This window comes from Dufourea novaeangliae, unplaced genomic scaffold (assembly GCF_001272555.1).
Source record: "Dufourea novaeangliae isolate 0120121106 unplaced genomic scaffold, ASM127255v1 scaffold57, whole genome shotgun sequence".
In the NCBI taxonomy this organism is placed as follows: Eukaryota; Metazoa; Arthropoda; class Insecta; order Hymenoptera; family Halictidae; genus Dufourea; species Dufourea novaeangliae.
Genome location: NW_015373937.1, coordinates 1,560,721 through 1,578,490, shown reverse-complemented (window position 1 = coordinate 1,578,490; position 17,770 = coordinate 1,560,721). Strand labels below are relative to the sequence as shown.

The window sequence follows — 17,770 nt, the reverse complement described above, 5'->3', positions numbered from 1 at the left end:
AGGAAATAACTTTTAATAATACCTGTTTATTATCATATTCTTGACGACGAATGTATACTACCGATTGTTCTCTGATATTTTCCTCGGTCAATTTTTCAATGAATTATCGTACGTTACGAAACAGTTGTAATTTTCTGATGACCGATATAATCTGTTAGTATGATCAGTGTAATCGGAATAATTTTCGTTTTAATGTTTCCAACGTATAGAGAGAACAATTACCCGTAGAATGGATCGGATAGATCCAAGCCGAAGCCAAGACAACGAGAAAGAGGAGACAGGAAATAGGGTATTGCGGCCCACTTTGGTGGCGACGATCAGATATATCGTGGGGTTTAGGGTTAGTTTAGAAGGATGGTTGCTTATAGATCACGGGGAGGATGGCCGCGATACGAACAAAAATGGGATTTTGCGCGATAAGCGGACCTCGAATGAACGCACATAGTGTCGTATGCTCAAATGTTGCCTTCCCCTAGTTCATCCCTTGACGCGTATTTTTTTGTCTTCGCCATTTTTTTTTTTGTTCTTCTCTAACAGTCCAGCTTATCCTGATTCTGCGATCCTTTTCGTTTCTTGCCTCCTTAATGTCCCGGAATTCCCTCGTTTTTTCCCCCCTCACTCTCGTGTAGTCCACGTGTTAGTCCCGAGCGATAGGGTCGGGGAGGGTTGGACGACCCGACGCTTCGTTCATCGTATATTGCGTCGTCCGGACAAATGACAATTGCAATTCCCTTTCGGAATCTATCGCATTAATCTCCTGTCCGGACGTGAAATCGTTAGACTGTTGGGTGGGACTGTCTCAGGCTCGTTCCGGTCATTTTATCGATGGAAATAATTCATCGATGCCTAAACTACCATTTGAGATTGATTCTGCATTAAAACATAAATCGAAAATGTCGAATAAATTTTCTTGTAAAACTTCTTGTTACTGAAATAATTAAGTCTGAAAGGGCCACACTGCCGGCTGCCTCGGATACTTTCAGACTTAAATTGCTCGAAAACGCAGCCTCGTAGGTAAAAAATGTATTCTATATTTTTCACTCATTTTATCGTGAAAAAGTAATTTTCATCGTAAAAATTATAAGTCGGTGCAGAAAGGGCGGTCCCTGTTCTATAAATGAAACCGAAGAAGAAAGAATCGGAACATTTACAAATGTTCGCAGTCTAGCACAGCTTTCACGAGCCATTTCTCTCGAACAACGCGGCGGCTACGCCGCGAAATTACGAAAGTTTTGCGAGCCATCAAGAAAAATGATTAATCGGACGCGTCCTGGTGGGACACACCAAAAGAGTCGCATGGTGGCTCGATATTTCTCTCGCGCGCTGTGACCGTCGTTTTTCTCTCATCCTATCTATATTTTCCAAACCTACGTGCGTACATAAAGTTCTCCAGCGAACTCCATAACAAAACTAAAAAGAAATTAAGTTTCTTTCAGAACCGCCTCAATTAAGTTAGCCTTCAATTAATACACCGTTTCTTGCTTAGCGAAGCTCCGAGAGGCTTTCAGGGCTGCCACACGTGTCTGAAATTCCTGTTTCGCGGTAGGCACATCGCTCGTGTTCTACTCGCCGCCTCGGGGGCACGGGTATCGATTGTTCCACGTCGAACGTAGGAGAACGATAGAACGAGATTGGGTTTCACGGTTGCACCGGCGACGGATAGGGGTGGTGGTGGTGACGGTGGTGGTGGTGGTGGTGGTGGTGGTGCAGCAGCACACTTTACCAAGGAAGATTGATTAAGCTGCCGTAGCCACCGCCGCCGCCCACGCGAGGTATATTAAAGACGTGACTCGACATAAAGGATCTGTCCTCGTCTTCAGCTCCCCGTCCCCTATCTCTCTCTTTCTCTCGGTCCTCCCTATCTGCTCTGACCACATTGATTTTCCGCGGTGCTCTTTCCCCCGCGTCAGTTTCTTCCTTCTTCCCGGTAATTTTCTCTCGACGAACTCCTCCACTCCCCCATTTCTCTTCACCGTCGTCTTCTTCCTTGGATCACAAACAAGTACGAGGAGGAAACGTTCGCGTTTTCTTCGTCGTTGTTATCGTCTAGTGGCTGCTCTGCGGTCTTCTATCTATCGGGGACTGGTTGTTTACTTAGCCGTAAGCTGGGGCTACCACTCGAGAAGAGAGGAACACCAACGGCGAGTTTCCCAGCCTCTTCCCCCCTTCCCTCCTTAAAGCTTTGCAAGTTTGATTGAATTCCAACGAGTGGCCGGGTATCAGGAAATGGACAAGTTGCTCCGAGGTCTGTGCGGCTCTCCCCACCTACTTCAGCCTCGTTTCCTTCCTTCCATCCATTGCTTTTCCGTCTTTCGTCTTTTTTGTTTTTCCTCTCTTTTGCCGTTCTGTCCAATACGTTGTCTGCCCGGAAAGCTTTCAGCCTTTCTATCTCCCGAGTTTCGGCCCCGACGGGTTATTTTCGGTTCTCACGTTCGCCGGAGGGATTAGAGAGGACGCGAGGGATTACAGAGTTTCGTTATTGCCGCCACTAAATGTCCGTTCCCGTTGTAGTTTCTGAATTAAACGCGGCCCCGGAGCTTTTATTAAAACCTCGCCGCCGGTCGCGGCTTCAATTTTCGAACCAACCCCCTTACCCTACGTCTCTCGAACGAACGTATTTGAAATTAAAATAGAGTTTCAAATTAAAACGGACGAGTAGTTTGAGAGGGGGATGGCCGTGAGCGGGAGGCAAGGGAAGTAGATATTTTATTCCGAGGGAATATTTATTTCGAGGTGCTTTTTTGTTCTGTATGTGAAGGATCAATTTTCTAAGCCTACTGCAATGGCTATTTAACATAAAGGACTATTCGAAATAATGACAAAGATTAAAAGTTGCCAGATTCTTTTTATCCAGAAAACAATCAATATATTTACCATATGTTTTATTACTCAAAGAGTATTTAAAGATAATTTCGCAGGTCGAAGGGCAATTTTTCTGTTCTTCCTGATGAAAAATCGTCCAGAAATCCTGTAACGACGTATCATTTCAAGGGCATAACCACGGGGTTTTCTCGACCCTTAACGTAGACTGCATTTTTCATGAAGATCCTGTTAGGCATGGAGCAGAAGACATTGTCCGGAATTTTGGACGTTGCGCGTCGATCCCCGAGGATTCAAGGTCCTTCTTCCACCATCCTTCGCAATAACATCTCGTCAATTTCACGGTACACCCGGTCCATGTTCCTTCTGTTACCTAACGCCCTGGCTATTGTCGATTCGTAATACCAGTTTTCCTTGGAATTCCCCGCGGGAGAGAGCCATTCCGAATAGGCTAGAGACGATTGTTTACCAAGGTTCTCTTTTTTAACGCGTCGACGAAATCCAGGTGGGTTCTCGCCCCGATTCTTCTGCACTCTTTATGCTTTGTTTCACGCGAGGATCGAATTCTCGAGTTTTGATATTGGTGTTTTTTTTTTTTTTATTATTTGATGTTTGATGTTTCTTCGTTCTATGGAGTCGACATTGTCCTCTTCTTTACTTTCACTTTCTGCAGCTGCGATCGTTTTCCTACGCTCTGATGCTTCGATGGGCATTCCGTCTTGTGCAGTAAGGTCTGAGTTAGTGCAATGATGTTTTATAATACTGCTCTTTCAATCATTTCACCTACTCTTCTCCATATTTCATCTGGGTGTCCTTTATATCTCCATTTGCATAAAGTTCTACTAAAAAAAGCACTCTATTTCCATATTTATTCTCCATCAAATCATTAAGACTGATAGTTCAGTCCCGCGCAAATCCCCCAAAGACATTCAACGTTATCCTTTCATTTAACGACACTCTCAGTCGAAACGGCAGCGATATAAACAACCGCACCGCGTGTCGTTCGAGGGTTTAATGGCACTGTACTTTCCACATGAAGTTTTTCAAGAGCTCAACGAACAGAATGCCCGTGAAAAGACGCGAAGTAAATGGGAATTTTCGCGTTATCGGCGAAGTCGCGGCGCAAAAGCCATCGGACGTTTCAGGAACCAGAGAAAGAAGGGAGTAGGATGAGTTGTGAGAAGGCGAGAGAGACGGTTTAAGGGTGGCAGCGGAGGTGGGAGGATGTTGAAGTGAGAGACAGGAAAGAGAGAGAGAGAGAGAGAGAGAGGTCGTGCTTCCCCCTAGGGTCCTGGGATCGATCCCTGTGCAATTTCCCGCACATGTCCGCATTGATCTGCCCTCACTTGCCCCCGGCACCCACCCTTGCCACACTGAACCACCGCCACCCCCGTCTGACGGCGTCACCGACGCCGCGCTACCCGCCGTCGTCGACCACCCTTAGTTTCTTCGTAGCTTCTCCGATCGGCCAAACGCACACCATCCCCTGTCCTCGCGACGCACGCTGTCCAAAGTCGCTCAAACTGCTACCCCTCTTTAGTTTCCTCCCCCTAATGTGCCTTAGACACCCGCGCGTCACATGGTAACGCACGTGTGTACCGCGCGCGACACGCCTCGCGGCCGACACGGTTTTTCAATTCGAGGAAAAGATATCTCGCGGCTGATGGACGAACTTCGAGTTCTTTCTCTGCGTTAGGGTACGTGTCCATTTGAGAGAGTGAAACTATTGCGTGGCGTTCTCGAGGATCAAATTTATCACTGGACTGCTAGAAAAAAACGAAATTGTGCAGAAATTTCTTTTCTATACTATGGGTTTTACGTTTGCTATGGGAATTGTTATTTTGTTGTAAACACCCGCAGTCTATTTATCACTGTGCGTAGCATTGGGAGTGAAAGCTGCCCGAAAAGTAAGAGAAAAAGACACACAATTTGTGAGCAACTCGCGATAGTTTTACTCGCAAATGGACACGTATCTTTACTCCAAGACGTTTTCTCTGACTGGACAGAGGGGATAGTTGACTTGTGAATTAGACGATGAATAGAAAATACAGATGGTAGTATTTTAAACATTTTTTTTAAATTGATTCAGTCCCAGGATCTATTTACTTTAACCTTATGGGGTACTGAGTGGTTTAGGTGTTAGGAAAACTGCAGGACATTCTTTACGGGTGGTGAAAACTAAACAGTAGAATAAAGAAAAATGTTCGTTGTGTACACTGCCGTTTATCATCATCCTCTGTTCGAGTGATCTCTAGCAAATTTCAAGATAAACTAGGTTTTATTTTCAAACCATTCCACTCTAGTGCGAAACGAATACTCTATTATAGAAGTCCAGTATTGCGATACCATCGTGAACAGAGACGCTTTAACCCTTTAACTGTTTTTTTCCTTAATGACGATTATAAAAAAACCATTTCTTCATGACGTGTGTACTCGCCATAAACATCGAAAGGGTTAAAGAGTAATGCTAGCGGCGAGAGAAGGTGTTAATTAAAAAAAAAAACCATGACAGACTGTCCCTGCAACCCCCCTCCCCTCCACCCATCAGCATCGAAATCACGTGGATCCGACTGGCACAGGATGCGGCATCAGAAAGGACAAAAGTTATTTGCCAACGTCGCAGCGATCTCTCTTTCTCTGCTTCCACCCCTCCCCTCATCCACCCCTGAAAAACTCGTAAAAACTTGGCCCAGCCTCGTCGGTGAGGGACGATGCAGTCGTGGATGTGCACACGAGGGCCACGAGTTCGTAGGCAGCAACAACGTGGGTCTAGCTAAATTAAACTTTTCTCCCCTTGCCTTCCCTTCGAGAACCCCCATACATCACGCGGCCTGTCATAAACCTAAGCCCGTGTGCCAAGCGGGGGTTCGATGCAACCGATCGTTAAGGAATTTCGGTACCGGAAACCAGGTGTGTTCCATCCGACTGGCGGAATACCAGAGCCTGGATGCACACGGAGGAGGCTATACGTGATAGATAAAGCGCGACGGCGGCGTTATTGATCGCGTAAAAATCGTTCGAGACTCCCGAAGAAATATGTAACACGTGCGATTCCAGGGGGTCAGGGAGAGATCTTTTCGAGGCACGTTCAAGTGGTGCTTGAAACGAGCGCAGCCTGCCAATTGTGCTCTCGATACATACCATTGGGAGCTTACGTGTGCTGTCTGCGTCATTGTATCGAGAACGTTAATGTAGGTACTGTAATCGTCGAGCGAGAATTCAATTGACCGCTCAAGGTCGTGTCCCCCACTATACAACCGAGTTGTGTTATTTTTGTATCCGTGGAAAGTTACGTTTAGTGGAGACCCTTCTTACTCTAATTTTGTAGGTAGTCTCCCTCAGATACAGTGTTATTCGTATCTGTGATTGAATAGTTAATGATGCAACGATTTTAGAATGGGAGCTTAATTCATTGGGATCTATGGGGTTTAGATTTCTGTCATCTTGGGCTCCTTCAGCAATCATTATTGCTGAATCGAGATCCTGCCTCAAAGGTAGTTGAAAAGTTCTCTAGATTAAGAATAGGATCCTCGTACGCTTTAAAACCTTTCTTACAAAGATTACATTTAGTAGTGAAAGGTGGGAATCCATGGTGATAAAGTTGCTTCGCTATACCTTCATTAACTATAACACCCGAAGTTTCAACGAAAGAAAGACCTAAGGAAGACCTAAGAAAGACCTAAAAAAAGACCTATAAAAGATCGATGAAACATTCTTGCATCGTATACACGCCCCTTTGGGAGAGTCAAGTCGCCCTGACCCTTCCCGTGATTAGTTCCCCAAGGAGGATGACGCGATTGAAAGGATCCTGGCTCGACGACCCACGTCAAATAGAGCCTTTTCGTGGTTGGCCGTCTCTCATTTCGAGAGATGCTCTCTCGTGGAAATAGAAATTGCGGGGCGGGATTCTCCCGACGATATCCTCCTGCGCTCCTTTTGCAGGACACTTTCGTTGCGTAAGAGGCGAATGCGCCGAAGAACTTTCCCGGAAACCCAAAGACATCGATCTTCGGCCTTCCCTTCAGCCAATCAGCGTGCCTGTTACTGCTTCTCGAGAAGCAGGTTCCCTCGTTAATGCAGCACAATTCGTCGAAGCGACGCCGCTAATGGACCGGCGCAATCATTTCTCTCTCTCTCTCTCTCTCTCTCTCTCTCTCTCTCTCTCTCTCTCTCGCTATTGAATCCGTTTTCTCGTCAACTGTATACAGGGTGATATGAGTTCGATTTGAAACGATAAAAAAAGTCCTGACAAACATGGGTTGAATATTTTCCAAGTTATAAACAATTTTTCGTTTCGGTTAAAAGGCCTGCCTTTTTCGTTTTAGGACCTCCCGTACTGTACTGAAACAATGAAGAAAATTGAGAAAAAAAACCAATATATAATCGTAGGAAAATTCAGTAGGATCGTTTGTCAAATACTATCTACCCCAGAAGTTATGAACTCTTTTTTTGTTTGTATTACCCTGTATATCCCCTTCTACCTCGTGCACGATTTGTTCCATTTTCTGCATTCATTTCATAACTCTGTCATTTCTTGTTTCGTCCCCCACCAACCCCTCTATTCTGCGTGCCGTGCTTCCGTCTCTCTTTATATCACTAGCTTTTCAATTTACCAAACCGCGTGGCTGGCTCTGTTTCAAAGCGAAATTCACATTGTCCTCCGGTCTTTCCTTTCGTCTTTTTTCCATGTCCGAATTTCTTTTGTGGACCTCGTTTCGGCGTAGATGAGCTATGGGATTGACTTAACATCTGCAAGCTGGCTGTCACTTAAAATAGCATCTCTGAGTGTACTGCAGTTAGGGTACTGAACATAGTGTCTTCTTTTAGCTTTTCTTCCGGTTTAAGCGAAGATCTACCTCTGTTGTGGAATCATTCCTAACTAGTGATCCTTATATCTAATTTCTCGACGATTAATTCTGTTGGGTACACGATTCTGTGATGCTAATTTACATTCAGACCAAGTCGAACAATCTTCTATAGTCTCATAGCTCATTCCAGCAGTACGCCCTGTACTTCATCGCCTCTTTCGTGTCTATATCCTCTAACGGATCCTGCCCCACGACCACCATCATTCCTTCCACCCCCCCGTCTGTTCAGGATATTTTCTGTTCCGGTCGGACGTTCTTCCCTCTGCTCTTTCCTTTACCCCCCTTCCAGACGCTCTATCATTCTCTTCCGAGCGATCGGCTCGCAGGCTCGTTGTAATCAAGCGCGCACGTACACTCGCCGCCCCCCTAATCGATCGAACTCGTCTCGGTACGATTACTCACTCGGGCTGTCTTACGTGATACGAAACGACGTAGAAAAACCCCTTTCTAAAAGAATCGACGTCCGCGTAATCGGCTGGCGGTATTAAGCTCTCACGCTTTGCCTTCTGGCGAGCCACCTAGAGACAGATATTCCATTGGAATATTATTTCAAGCGAATCAACATTCTGTACATCGAAGACCGGAAGCTTAGAGGGAAAACGGGGGATCGGAGGTGTGGCGCGAGCTTAATTATACTCTCTCCGTTGGAATGAAATTCTTCGTTGGAAAGGGAAAATTTCCGTGATGAAATATAAAATCACCCTAAAATTTTCAATCCTTATATATTGTGGTTAAAGTAAAAACTAACCACTTTTTTTTTTTAGGAAATACAAAGTAAATTATTGATGAGTGTTTGAAGGTACTGAGTATTTAGATGTAATTTTTCGTCACGGGGAGAGGGGAGATGCCCAGTGGAGGGGATGACGTCTGAACACTCAGTGCATAGAATGATTTACTGTAATCTATCCTTTTCTGGAGAAACATTATTTCTCAATATGATTTCAGACTTGGAATATTTGGTTCGTTCTCACTTTAAATCCAATATATAAGAATTGAAAGTTTTAAGGTGGTTTCACAGTTATGCCACGTAGTCTGTACAAAGTATTTCGCGTGAAAAAATATTTATATCCCACGCACAGGTGTCAGTGTATTGGTCGTTTGAGATTTAGTCGCGATTAACGGCGAAAAATCAGAACGGAAGGGGAAGGGATCGGTGGCTCGCTTCGACCATAATACCTGGCCGAGAGTAGTCGATACGTAAATCATCGGCGGATATGGGATTCTGCGTTCTCTGTACCGATGGTTGTGTAATTCTAATAAATTGGTCGTACGTACCGCGTTGTAAATCAGGGAACCGCGTTTTCCTTCTTGCTACGGGAGTGATATTTCACACCAGCAAAAATTAATCTTTGAGAGCCACGGGGATGAAGTCCGCTCGTAAATTAAACGGAACCTCGCGACGATACGATCCCTCCCCGCCCACATAGATCGTCGTGATCATTCGAGTGCGCTGCTGGATACATTTTTAACCTCTTAACACTCCAATAACTAGAAACTCGAGGGGAGCATTTCAATCCTAGACCAGCTGCGTTCGATAAACGAGTTTACGTTAAAACGTGTTACACGCACTCTCTTTTATAATAGACTTCTATCGATCAGGGACGTCATATCTGTGGCTGTAAGGAAAAACGCCACGTGTCAGAATTTCGAAAAATTTGAGTTTATGCATTCATCGAGCTGTGGAATATAGGATTAATTGTATTTACTAGAACAAATGCATGAAAACAAATTTTTATATGTTCAGAAAAATAATGTAATTTAACCGAAGTCCAATATTCCATTCATCCCTATTACGCAAAACAACGTAAAAAGGAAAACTTTAAACGACAATATCTCTAAAGTGAAAATATTACATGCGACGTTTTTCCTGATAACCATATATATTTGTCTGTTGCCTACCAGCCACAGTTTATTAGGATCACGATGCCGTGCATTGGCGCCCAATAGAAAAACAGAAATTTCCCGATCGAATACAGAAAAGTAACGAATTTAATCGCAGAGAGATTAGAGAGGAAAGGGATCGCGTAGGAGGATCCCGAATGATGATACCTGTCACTAGGCCCAGTCTGCACATCCTTCCCCTTTTTACGTAATGAGACGCGCACGAAAGTGGGAGAGGCCTTTTGCTTAGAGATTCGTAGGAAAGATAGTCGTAACGAGGCGTAGAGGGTGGATCAATACGAGGGTTCTTACGTAGTTCGCTCGCTGTCTCTCTCTTTTCTCATTCTCTCCGTATATATCTCTCCTACTCCTCCTCTCCCAACACTCCATCCCGTCTTCCGTCTTCACATTATCTCTTTCTTACACCGGGAACTCCTTTTTTGTCTTGATCCGCCTTTGTTTTCTCTGTCTGTCTACTATTGTCTGTTTCTTTCTCTCTCTTACTCTCTCTTGCTCGTATCGAGGGCTTGAAAATTGCACGTGGAAAAGGCGGGAGGTAACGGTGCTCGTTGGGGGATCACACGTTTTTTCTTCTACATACCTGTGGCTCTTTTTCTATCCGAAAAAAAAAAAAAACCTCCATTTCATCCGGAGGAAACGTCGCGAACGTGTCAAACAATGTCCTCCGTTCTGGAAGACGTGTGCGCGTGAAACGGTCTCTGTACGTTGATCAAAAGAGCCAAAGGGTGATTTAATGTGACGATCATCGCGCGTCGAGTAATCTCGAGAACTCGACGGAGCTCGAGAAGAGTGGAAAAGGCTTACATGCGCAATAACCGATGATCAGGGTGCGTTTTGGCGGACGAATCGCGTGCGTACTTTCGTAAATGGGAGAACAACGCTGACGGGGGCACGACTACAACATCAACAACAACAACAACACACCAAAACATCCTACAACCGGGCATGCCCTGAGAGTACGAGAGTAGCCTACGAGTGCGCGAGTGTGTGTGTCTGTGTGGATACAAGTGTATACATGTATGACAGCAGTTGAGAGTGCGAAGGTGTATTGTGCATGGATACGAAAGAATTCTCTCTGTAAGCGTGTGTGACACATTCAGGAAGGATATACACAGTATGTTCCATAAGGGTGCTGATGGAGAGTGAGAGAAATGATGGATAAAAAAGTGGAGAGAAAGAGGTCAAGGCAGAGCTGGTGTGTATGGTGGCTGGAAAGAGGTAGGGTTTCAGTGCGAGGGTGTCTCCCTAGGTGTGTATATTGAAGGTAGAAAAGTTACGATTGATTGTCTTCTGTGTGTATGCCAAGGAGAAAGCACAGAGTATAGCCTGAATAGTAGTGCCTGGGATTGAGACGTAAGAAATGAGAGTAAGAGTGAGAGAGAAAGGGTGAAAACGAGAGTAAGAGAGGAAAACGCGACAGAATCAACTGACGGGCACGTCCTGGTTGTAGGATCGGTGATGCCGAAGAGGGAGGAAGCCGCGATGGCGGCGGTGGCCGCGGCCGCCAGCGAAACTACGCAAGCCGTGGAGAATTTCGCGAGACTCTACACGGCACTGCGCCACGACGATGCTAGGCCTCTCTGTCGTTACTGCGGCAGAAGCTATTCGTCGCCGAGCAACCTGCGGCAACACGTGAAAAATGTCCACTCGAATTGGCCGCCGCCGGAGACGTGGCCCCAGTGCAACGTGTGCGGTAAACGATGCAAGACCAAGCATTACCTGATCAATCACCAGCTACAGGCGCACGGGATACACCAACGGCCAAGCCTGAACAATCCGAATCAGCAGCAGCATCAGTCGCCCTCCTCGTCCTCCTCGTTGCCATGAGTACGGTCGTCCTACTCCTCGTCCACTCTCGCGTGCATGGTGAACGAGACCCCGAAAAAACGGTCCGCGATTAGATGAAGTTTGGGGCGGTTGCCCGACTCTTTTGAATACAGTCTGGTCCCTGAGGATGGCCGAGATAGCTTTCGACTTGTGTTGCTCTACATTCGAGGCGACTGTTTCAGGTTCCACGGAATGTTATGTTCAAAGATACGTTTGGTATCCTTTCAACTGGTTATTTATACAGGTAGAACAGCTGAATTCGACAAACAACGCTTTTCATCCGTGTATTAGGTTGATGCATAATTATCCGGCGTTTATATCGGCGCGTTTTTCATCAGTGAAAAGTAGCGTTTTGTTTATTATTTTTGTATAAAAATAATCTTCTCTATTGTTTTAGAATAATGCGTGTCGAAAACCATAGTCATATTCGCCATATTATGCTCTACCACTTCGAGAAAGGATGGAAAGCAGCGCAGTCATTTCGCGATCTCAACGAACTTTTTGGCAAATGAACAATCAGCGAAAGTCAGTGTAGGGAGTGTTGTCAGACTCTCGTCCTCTTCCACGGCTGCCAGAAGAGCCTGATCGTCGAAATCCGATGGCCGACCTCTTCCTGACTTATCCTCCAAGCTGGTATCACCCGATTTGAAACGGGCAAACCACTCCCTACACTGACTTTCGCTGATTGTTCCTTTGCCAAAAAGTTCGTTGAGATCGCGAAATGACTGTGCTGCTTTCCATCCTTTCTCAAAGTGGTAGAGCATAATATGGCGAATATGACTATGGTTTTCGACACGCATTTTTCTAAAACAATAGAGAAGATTATTTTTATACAGAAATAATAAACAAAACGCTACTTTTCACTTATGAACAACGCGCCGATATAAACGCCGGATAATTATGCATCAACCTTATAGTTCAGTGTTTCCTAATCTTTTTTTGGACGATGCCCTACCTCAAAGATCTCGATTGCTCCCCCCCCAAAGCATAATAGTAAACGAAATTCTGAGAAAGTTGAACATTAATAGCTACTTCAAATAAAAAAGGCACGTAAGTAAAACTGTTGCCGATGAGGCGACGAATGCCAGTGATTTACTGTTTGTCCCCCAAAATATTCAAACTGTCAACACCGATGTAGTTGTTCGATGTATCTGTAGACTTTCCGTGGGACTTAGCGCAGTCTGTCTCTTTTGCGGAGGATATTAGACTGCGAAAGTAGACCACGATCTGGGTTACGACCCGGTTCGTATTTATACGAAAGTCGATAAGACCTTTATCCGAGAGAGACCGGCTGTATCCACGAGATCAATCGAGAGAGATTCTTCCTGTTTTTCCGTAGCTTCGATTGCTGATGCAATATCTCCTCGATCGTCTCGACTTCCCTCAAAGGGTACATACCCCAAACTTCTAATTCCACGATCACGTTATCCGATCAAGAATATTCCGCGATACGAAACGTTCTCGATCTTCTAAAATCAGCTGCAATCGGTAAAATCGATCGTGTTCACCGTACAAAGGGTAATTTTCTAAAAATGTGTTTCAACGAACGCTAACACCTTCGCCACCCTACGGATCTAACCAGATGTTCAAATTTATCGGTGACGAAGCTTCTGTTCCCCCCCCCCCCCCAACCCCTTGAATAGATGCGAAATGCTTCCCGTAATAATCTGGCACGTGAGATTCAGCCCGAACACGTTCGAGTGCCTCCGCTTCTAGTATTCGATTTACGCGATGATTGCGCGGATTCCGTGCAGTCCTGTCTGCCAATTGCGCCCGATATCGAGCAGGGAGAGAGAGTGTGAGAGAGTGAGAGAGAGAGAGAGCAATTAGCGATCCGCCAGATACCAGTAACCGGCAACCATTTGCGGGATGTAACCCCCTCCCCGTTTTCTCCCTTGCCGCCTCGTTCAGATATTCCGCATGAGACCGTTGTTGGGGGGGGGGGATGACGCGCGCGCGGCAGCTTTGGGGGTATACTCTATTTTTATTAGGGTTTCGGGGGTGGGTTGGGTTTATATGGTGGTGGTGGCTGGTGGTAACGTTGGTGTGGTGGTGGTTGCAGATCACGGGCTCGATGAGGCAGAGGGCGCGGCTTACCACCACCACCACAGCCATCACCAACAGCATCATCATCGGCATCATCAACGTCATCATCATCATCCACCATCCGTTCCTCCTCCTCACCATCACCATCATCAGGCACGACAGGAAGACGAGCATCAAGACCAGTCGACAACGACCAGCACAGGTGGATCCACGGGTACCAATGCCCCTGGGACCAGCAGCAAGTACCAGAGAACGGCGGACTTTAGGCAACAGAAACTGATACGTGATCATCATCAACAGCACGGTTACAGGTGTCCGCTTTGTTGTAGGACCCTACAGGACATCAGCACGATGAGGGCTCACTTGGAGCATCATTATCCCCGCGACTCGCCCACCTGTCCCGTAGCATCGTGCGCGAAAACTTTCTCCCATCCGAACAGCGTGCGGAACCACATGCGTCTGAAGCATCCCGTACAGTGGGATCAGATCAAGACGCTCAGATGGACCTACGTCTGATAAAGTGGCATACAAAAGAACGGGATTATCCGGGCATATACGATCGCGGTGTCCATCCTATCCCCCTGTTCTGGCTGACCTTCGAGGCAATGTTCGGATATTCGTGTGTTCTACCCCCTACCCCCTCTCCATCCCCCCCCCTTGGTTTTCGTTTTGTGGTACTGTCGATGGTCACTTTTTCTTCTCTTTTCTCTCTTCCTCCCCTTTCTATGCCGCAGCCATATATTTTCTCGGACCGGTGTGTATCGATTGCACGTGGACTCGATATCGTTTCCCAGACACGGTGAGAAGGTGCGTTTTTCGACGAAAAATGGTCTCTCGCGTGCCAGAGTCTATAAAACGATTTCTTTTTTCTATAAATGTTACGCGACGAGGTATAGTAAATATATACATAGAGAGGGTGAAGGAACGATTTTTTGGGAGCTGGTTACGCTACCGAAGAATTGTTCTTAGTGCTTTATTCTTGAATACACCGCACAAGCACCGCACCCACCACTCATCCTTATAACCTACGACCCCCACCAAACCATTCCCACCTGAGAAGCGCACACTTTGTAAATATATTTCGGAAGATTATATTGATGAAAAAGAAAAGAAGGAATATATTATATATATATAAACATAAATATTATTATATATATTATATATAGAGAGAGAAAAGAGTTTATTTTGTATAAATGAGAAAAAAAGAATATGTACGAAGCAGTATTTCCAAGTAGAACCTGAGAGACAGAACCGTAGTCACACACCATAGGTCGTGTTAAATAAAAATAATGCCGATTTAATAAGACTACGATGTTGACGACGACATATAAACGGTTAGGTTACGTATCTTACAAGAGAAAACAATGTTCCTCTAAAGCTGAGTAAGCCAGCCTTACGTTAAAGATCGTAGTTTTAAGACCGTAGGATGGGAGTCGAGAGAGATCGAGACAGAGTGAGAAAGAGAGTGTGTGATTAGGTACGTGGCGGGACGTAAAGTCGACTTTTGTGACAGAGAAAAGAAAAGAAACACAGAAATTTCAAGTCAACGGTTTTATACGCGTACCGATCGTCGAGAGAAAGAGAGTAACTTTGCGATGCTTCCGTAATTGTTAATCGAGGAAACACAATATTATACAAATATTTACACACACACACATACACATATACACATACACGTATAAGTATGGGACACGCATAGAAGGAGACGCATCAATGGCAAAGACGTACACAGCGATACTTCGAAAATCGTTTGTTCATTCTGAATCGTATAAGAAAGTCACGCAAGGAAATTCTTCAATTATACATTAATAATAGTTTCCTGACAAAATGTTATTAAAGAATATGGAACGAGTGTTTTTCGAGGCATATCGCTGTGATCGATCGCGAGTGGATGTGGAACGATCGGTCGACTCGAACAGCGCCTAGCCTTATTTTTCTACAGTTTTGTGTTTCGCGTCAGTATTCCCCCTAGGTGAAAAAATTCCCCGGGCAGGTTAAGTTTTTTTTTGGACACACATGTACGATAGTTACTAGAGATGCGCTGCGAATGAATACGAGAAAATATATTATATATATATACATATATGTATATGTATATATATATATATATATATATATATACACGTGCGCGAGTTGTTGGTCGTGCGAGTGGTTCAGAAAACGGTACCGTACTAGTCTCGATTCACGATAACGATTCCTGGAGAAAAGAGGAAAAAAAAACAAAAAAGAACCGATCGTCTTCTATTTTCGGTATGCTAGGTGTTTCACTTTATAAAATCGTTTTTACGGTTAACAGCTCGTGCCACGGACAGTGTATAGAGTATCATACGCACTATTTTAGCAGATACTAGCGTTACGTAAGACGTATATATACGACACACGAAATGAAGTATATACTATTTAAGTAATGCTTTGTACAATAAAACGGTATTCAGAGAAGTTTCACGTGACTCGTCAGTTTTCGTTCCATGGATTCACCGTATATGGTTTTCTTTATTCCACGAAATAACAAAAACGTTTTTAATTTCTCCCTGGTTTATCGGAAAATGCTATTATACTTGGTAATTTCTTTCTCATACCATTGTGTAGAGCTTACAATGCATATATACAGTGACTCGGAGATCTGTTCACGGATGACTGTCACATATATTCGACAAAATTAAGTACCAAACTATGAATCTTGCTTCAGAATTACCGAAAATTCGTCTTGCAAGCATGGTAAAAGTAAAAATCACGATGAAAGTGCATAAAAATATGTACAATTAATTGCAATTTCGGAAGCATATAAACAAATGTCTGCGTCACTGTATATCCGTAAGAAAGAGTCCAGAGATTAATTTCAAAGCAGACTCGACAAGAAAATAGGTTTTTGTACCTCAAGAAACAATTTAAAAAAAACAATACATTCAACGTACATTATTATTCGAACGATTACTCTTTATTTAACTATTTAAATAATTTTTCTCCCAAGATATCTGGAAAACACGGTTGTTCATCAGTCTTTTGTTTATCTTCTTTTTCAGTCGCCCGGCGTGGTCTGGACATGACGCGGGTCCGCGCGACAGATCCACGTCCCTGCCCGAAGTGCGGCAAGATCTATCGATCCGCTCACACGTTGCGCACCCATCTGGAGGACAAGCACACGATCTGTCCGGGTTATCGTTGCGTCTTATGCGGCACCGTGGCGAAGTCGCGGAACTCGTTGCACTCGCACATGTCGCGACAGCATCGTGGCATAAGCACCAAGGATCTACCAGTCTTACCTATGCCGAGTCCGTTCGATCCCGAACTGGCCTCTCGTCTGCTAGCCAAGGCAGGTGTCAAGGTGAGTCCAGCTGAGCTACGAGCACGAGCGAGTCCGACTGGTCCGAGAAGAGGTGACATGAGGCTGGAGATCCCTCGAGGTGGAGCTCCATCCGAGGCAGGCAGCAGCATTTGCGGCGGCGACGATCCAGAAGACCTGACCTTGCCGTTGAGTCTCAGGTACGGTTCGCCGACTCCCAACAACAATACTGTGATCACCAAAGTCAGCGGCAGCAACAGCAGTAGCGGTGCGAAGAACTCGACAGCAACAGCGATAGCAGCCAAATCATTGGACACTATGCACGGTAGCCGTGAGCCTAACACAGCGCCTCTTCATCCACCTGGACATCTTCATCCGAGCCATCACAACACCAGCGCGACTGGATCAGCGATCCTGGACACCTACTTGCAGTTCATCGCGGAGAATTCCGGCCTTGCGACGATGGGTCTGAGCCCAGAGCAAGCTGCCGCTGTGGCGGCCGCTCATGCTGCTAAAATGGCCCACATGAGCGCGATGGATAAGTTAGGGGGTCGCGGGATCGAGGATTACCCTATGATCGGTAGAGACGAGGGGCGAGGACTGGGTGTTGTGCACGAGGATCGATCGGATCTCTTGCAAGATAGGCACGGTGGACTGATGGACGAAGGTGATTCTTCTGGCGGTGAAGAGGATGATTACAGCGATAACGAAGAGCCAGAGATTGTGAAAGCGGAATAAGGTGAACGAAGGACCTGTTTGTGACACGTGGCCCCCTCCCCTGATTAGGAAGTGCTTGGCGGCGCGTTTGGGGTCCAAGTTGGACGCCTTAGGACGCCTGCCTCGTCCACAGTTAAATCCATCCACTACCTCAGTAGAAACTCCTCTGTTTTACTTTCGTCGCGAGAGATACTATTTCCAAAGAAGAAGGAAGACGATGCACGAGGTTAACCGATCGCTTACCGAACGGCGGTTTGGTTGTTGGACGAAATCATCCCCCTCGTTACGTCGTATGGTCGAAACAGAC

General features: G+C 45.5%; 2 protein-coding genes across 2 annotated transcripts in view; both read left to right on the top strand.

Annotated features, from left to right (window-relative positions):
* Positions 1 to 17,490, top strand: part of LOC107185467 (protein abrupt-like) — a 46,792-nt gene extending 29,302 nt beyond the window's left edge. Inside the window, exon 6 of the mRNA XM_015573150.1 lies at positions 16,487 to 17,490. Coding sequence (XP_015428636.1) covers positions 16,487 to 17,484 — 998 coding nt within the window. The 3' untranslated portion in view covers positions 17,485 to 17,490. The remainder of the gene's footprint in view (positions 1 to 16,486) is intronic.
* LOC107185468 (zinc finger protein squeeze-like) lies at positions 13,434 to 14,113 on the top strand. Its single transcript, XM_015573151.1, has one exon. It carries the CDS (start codon positions 13,434 to 13,436, stop codon positions 13,977 to 13,979), a length of 546 nt encoding a protein of 181 aa, XP_015428637.1. The 3' UTR covers positions 13,980 to 14,113.
* Positions 17,491 to 17,770: the final 280 nt, after the last annotated feature.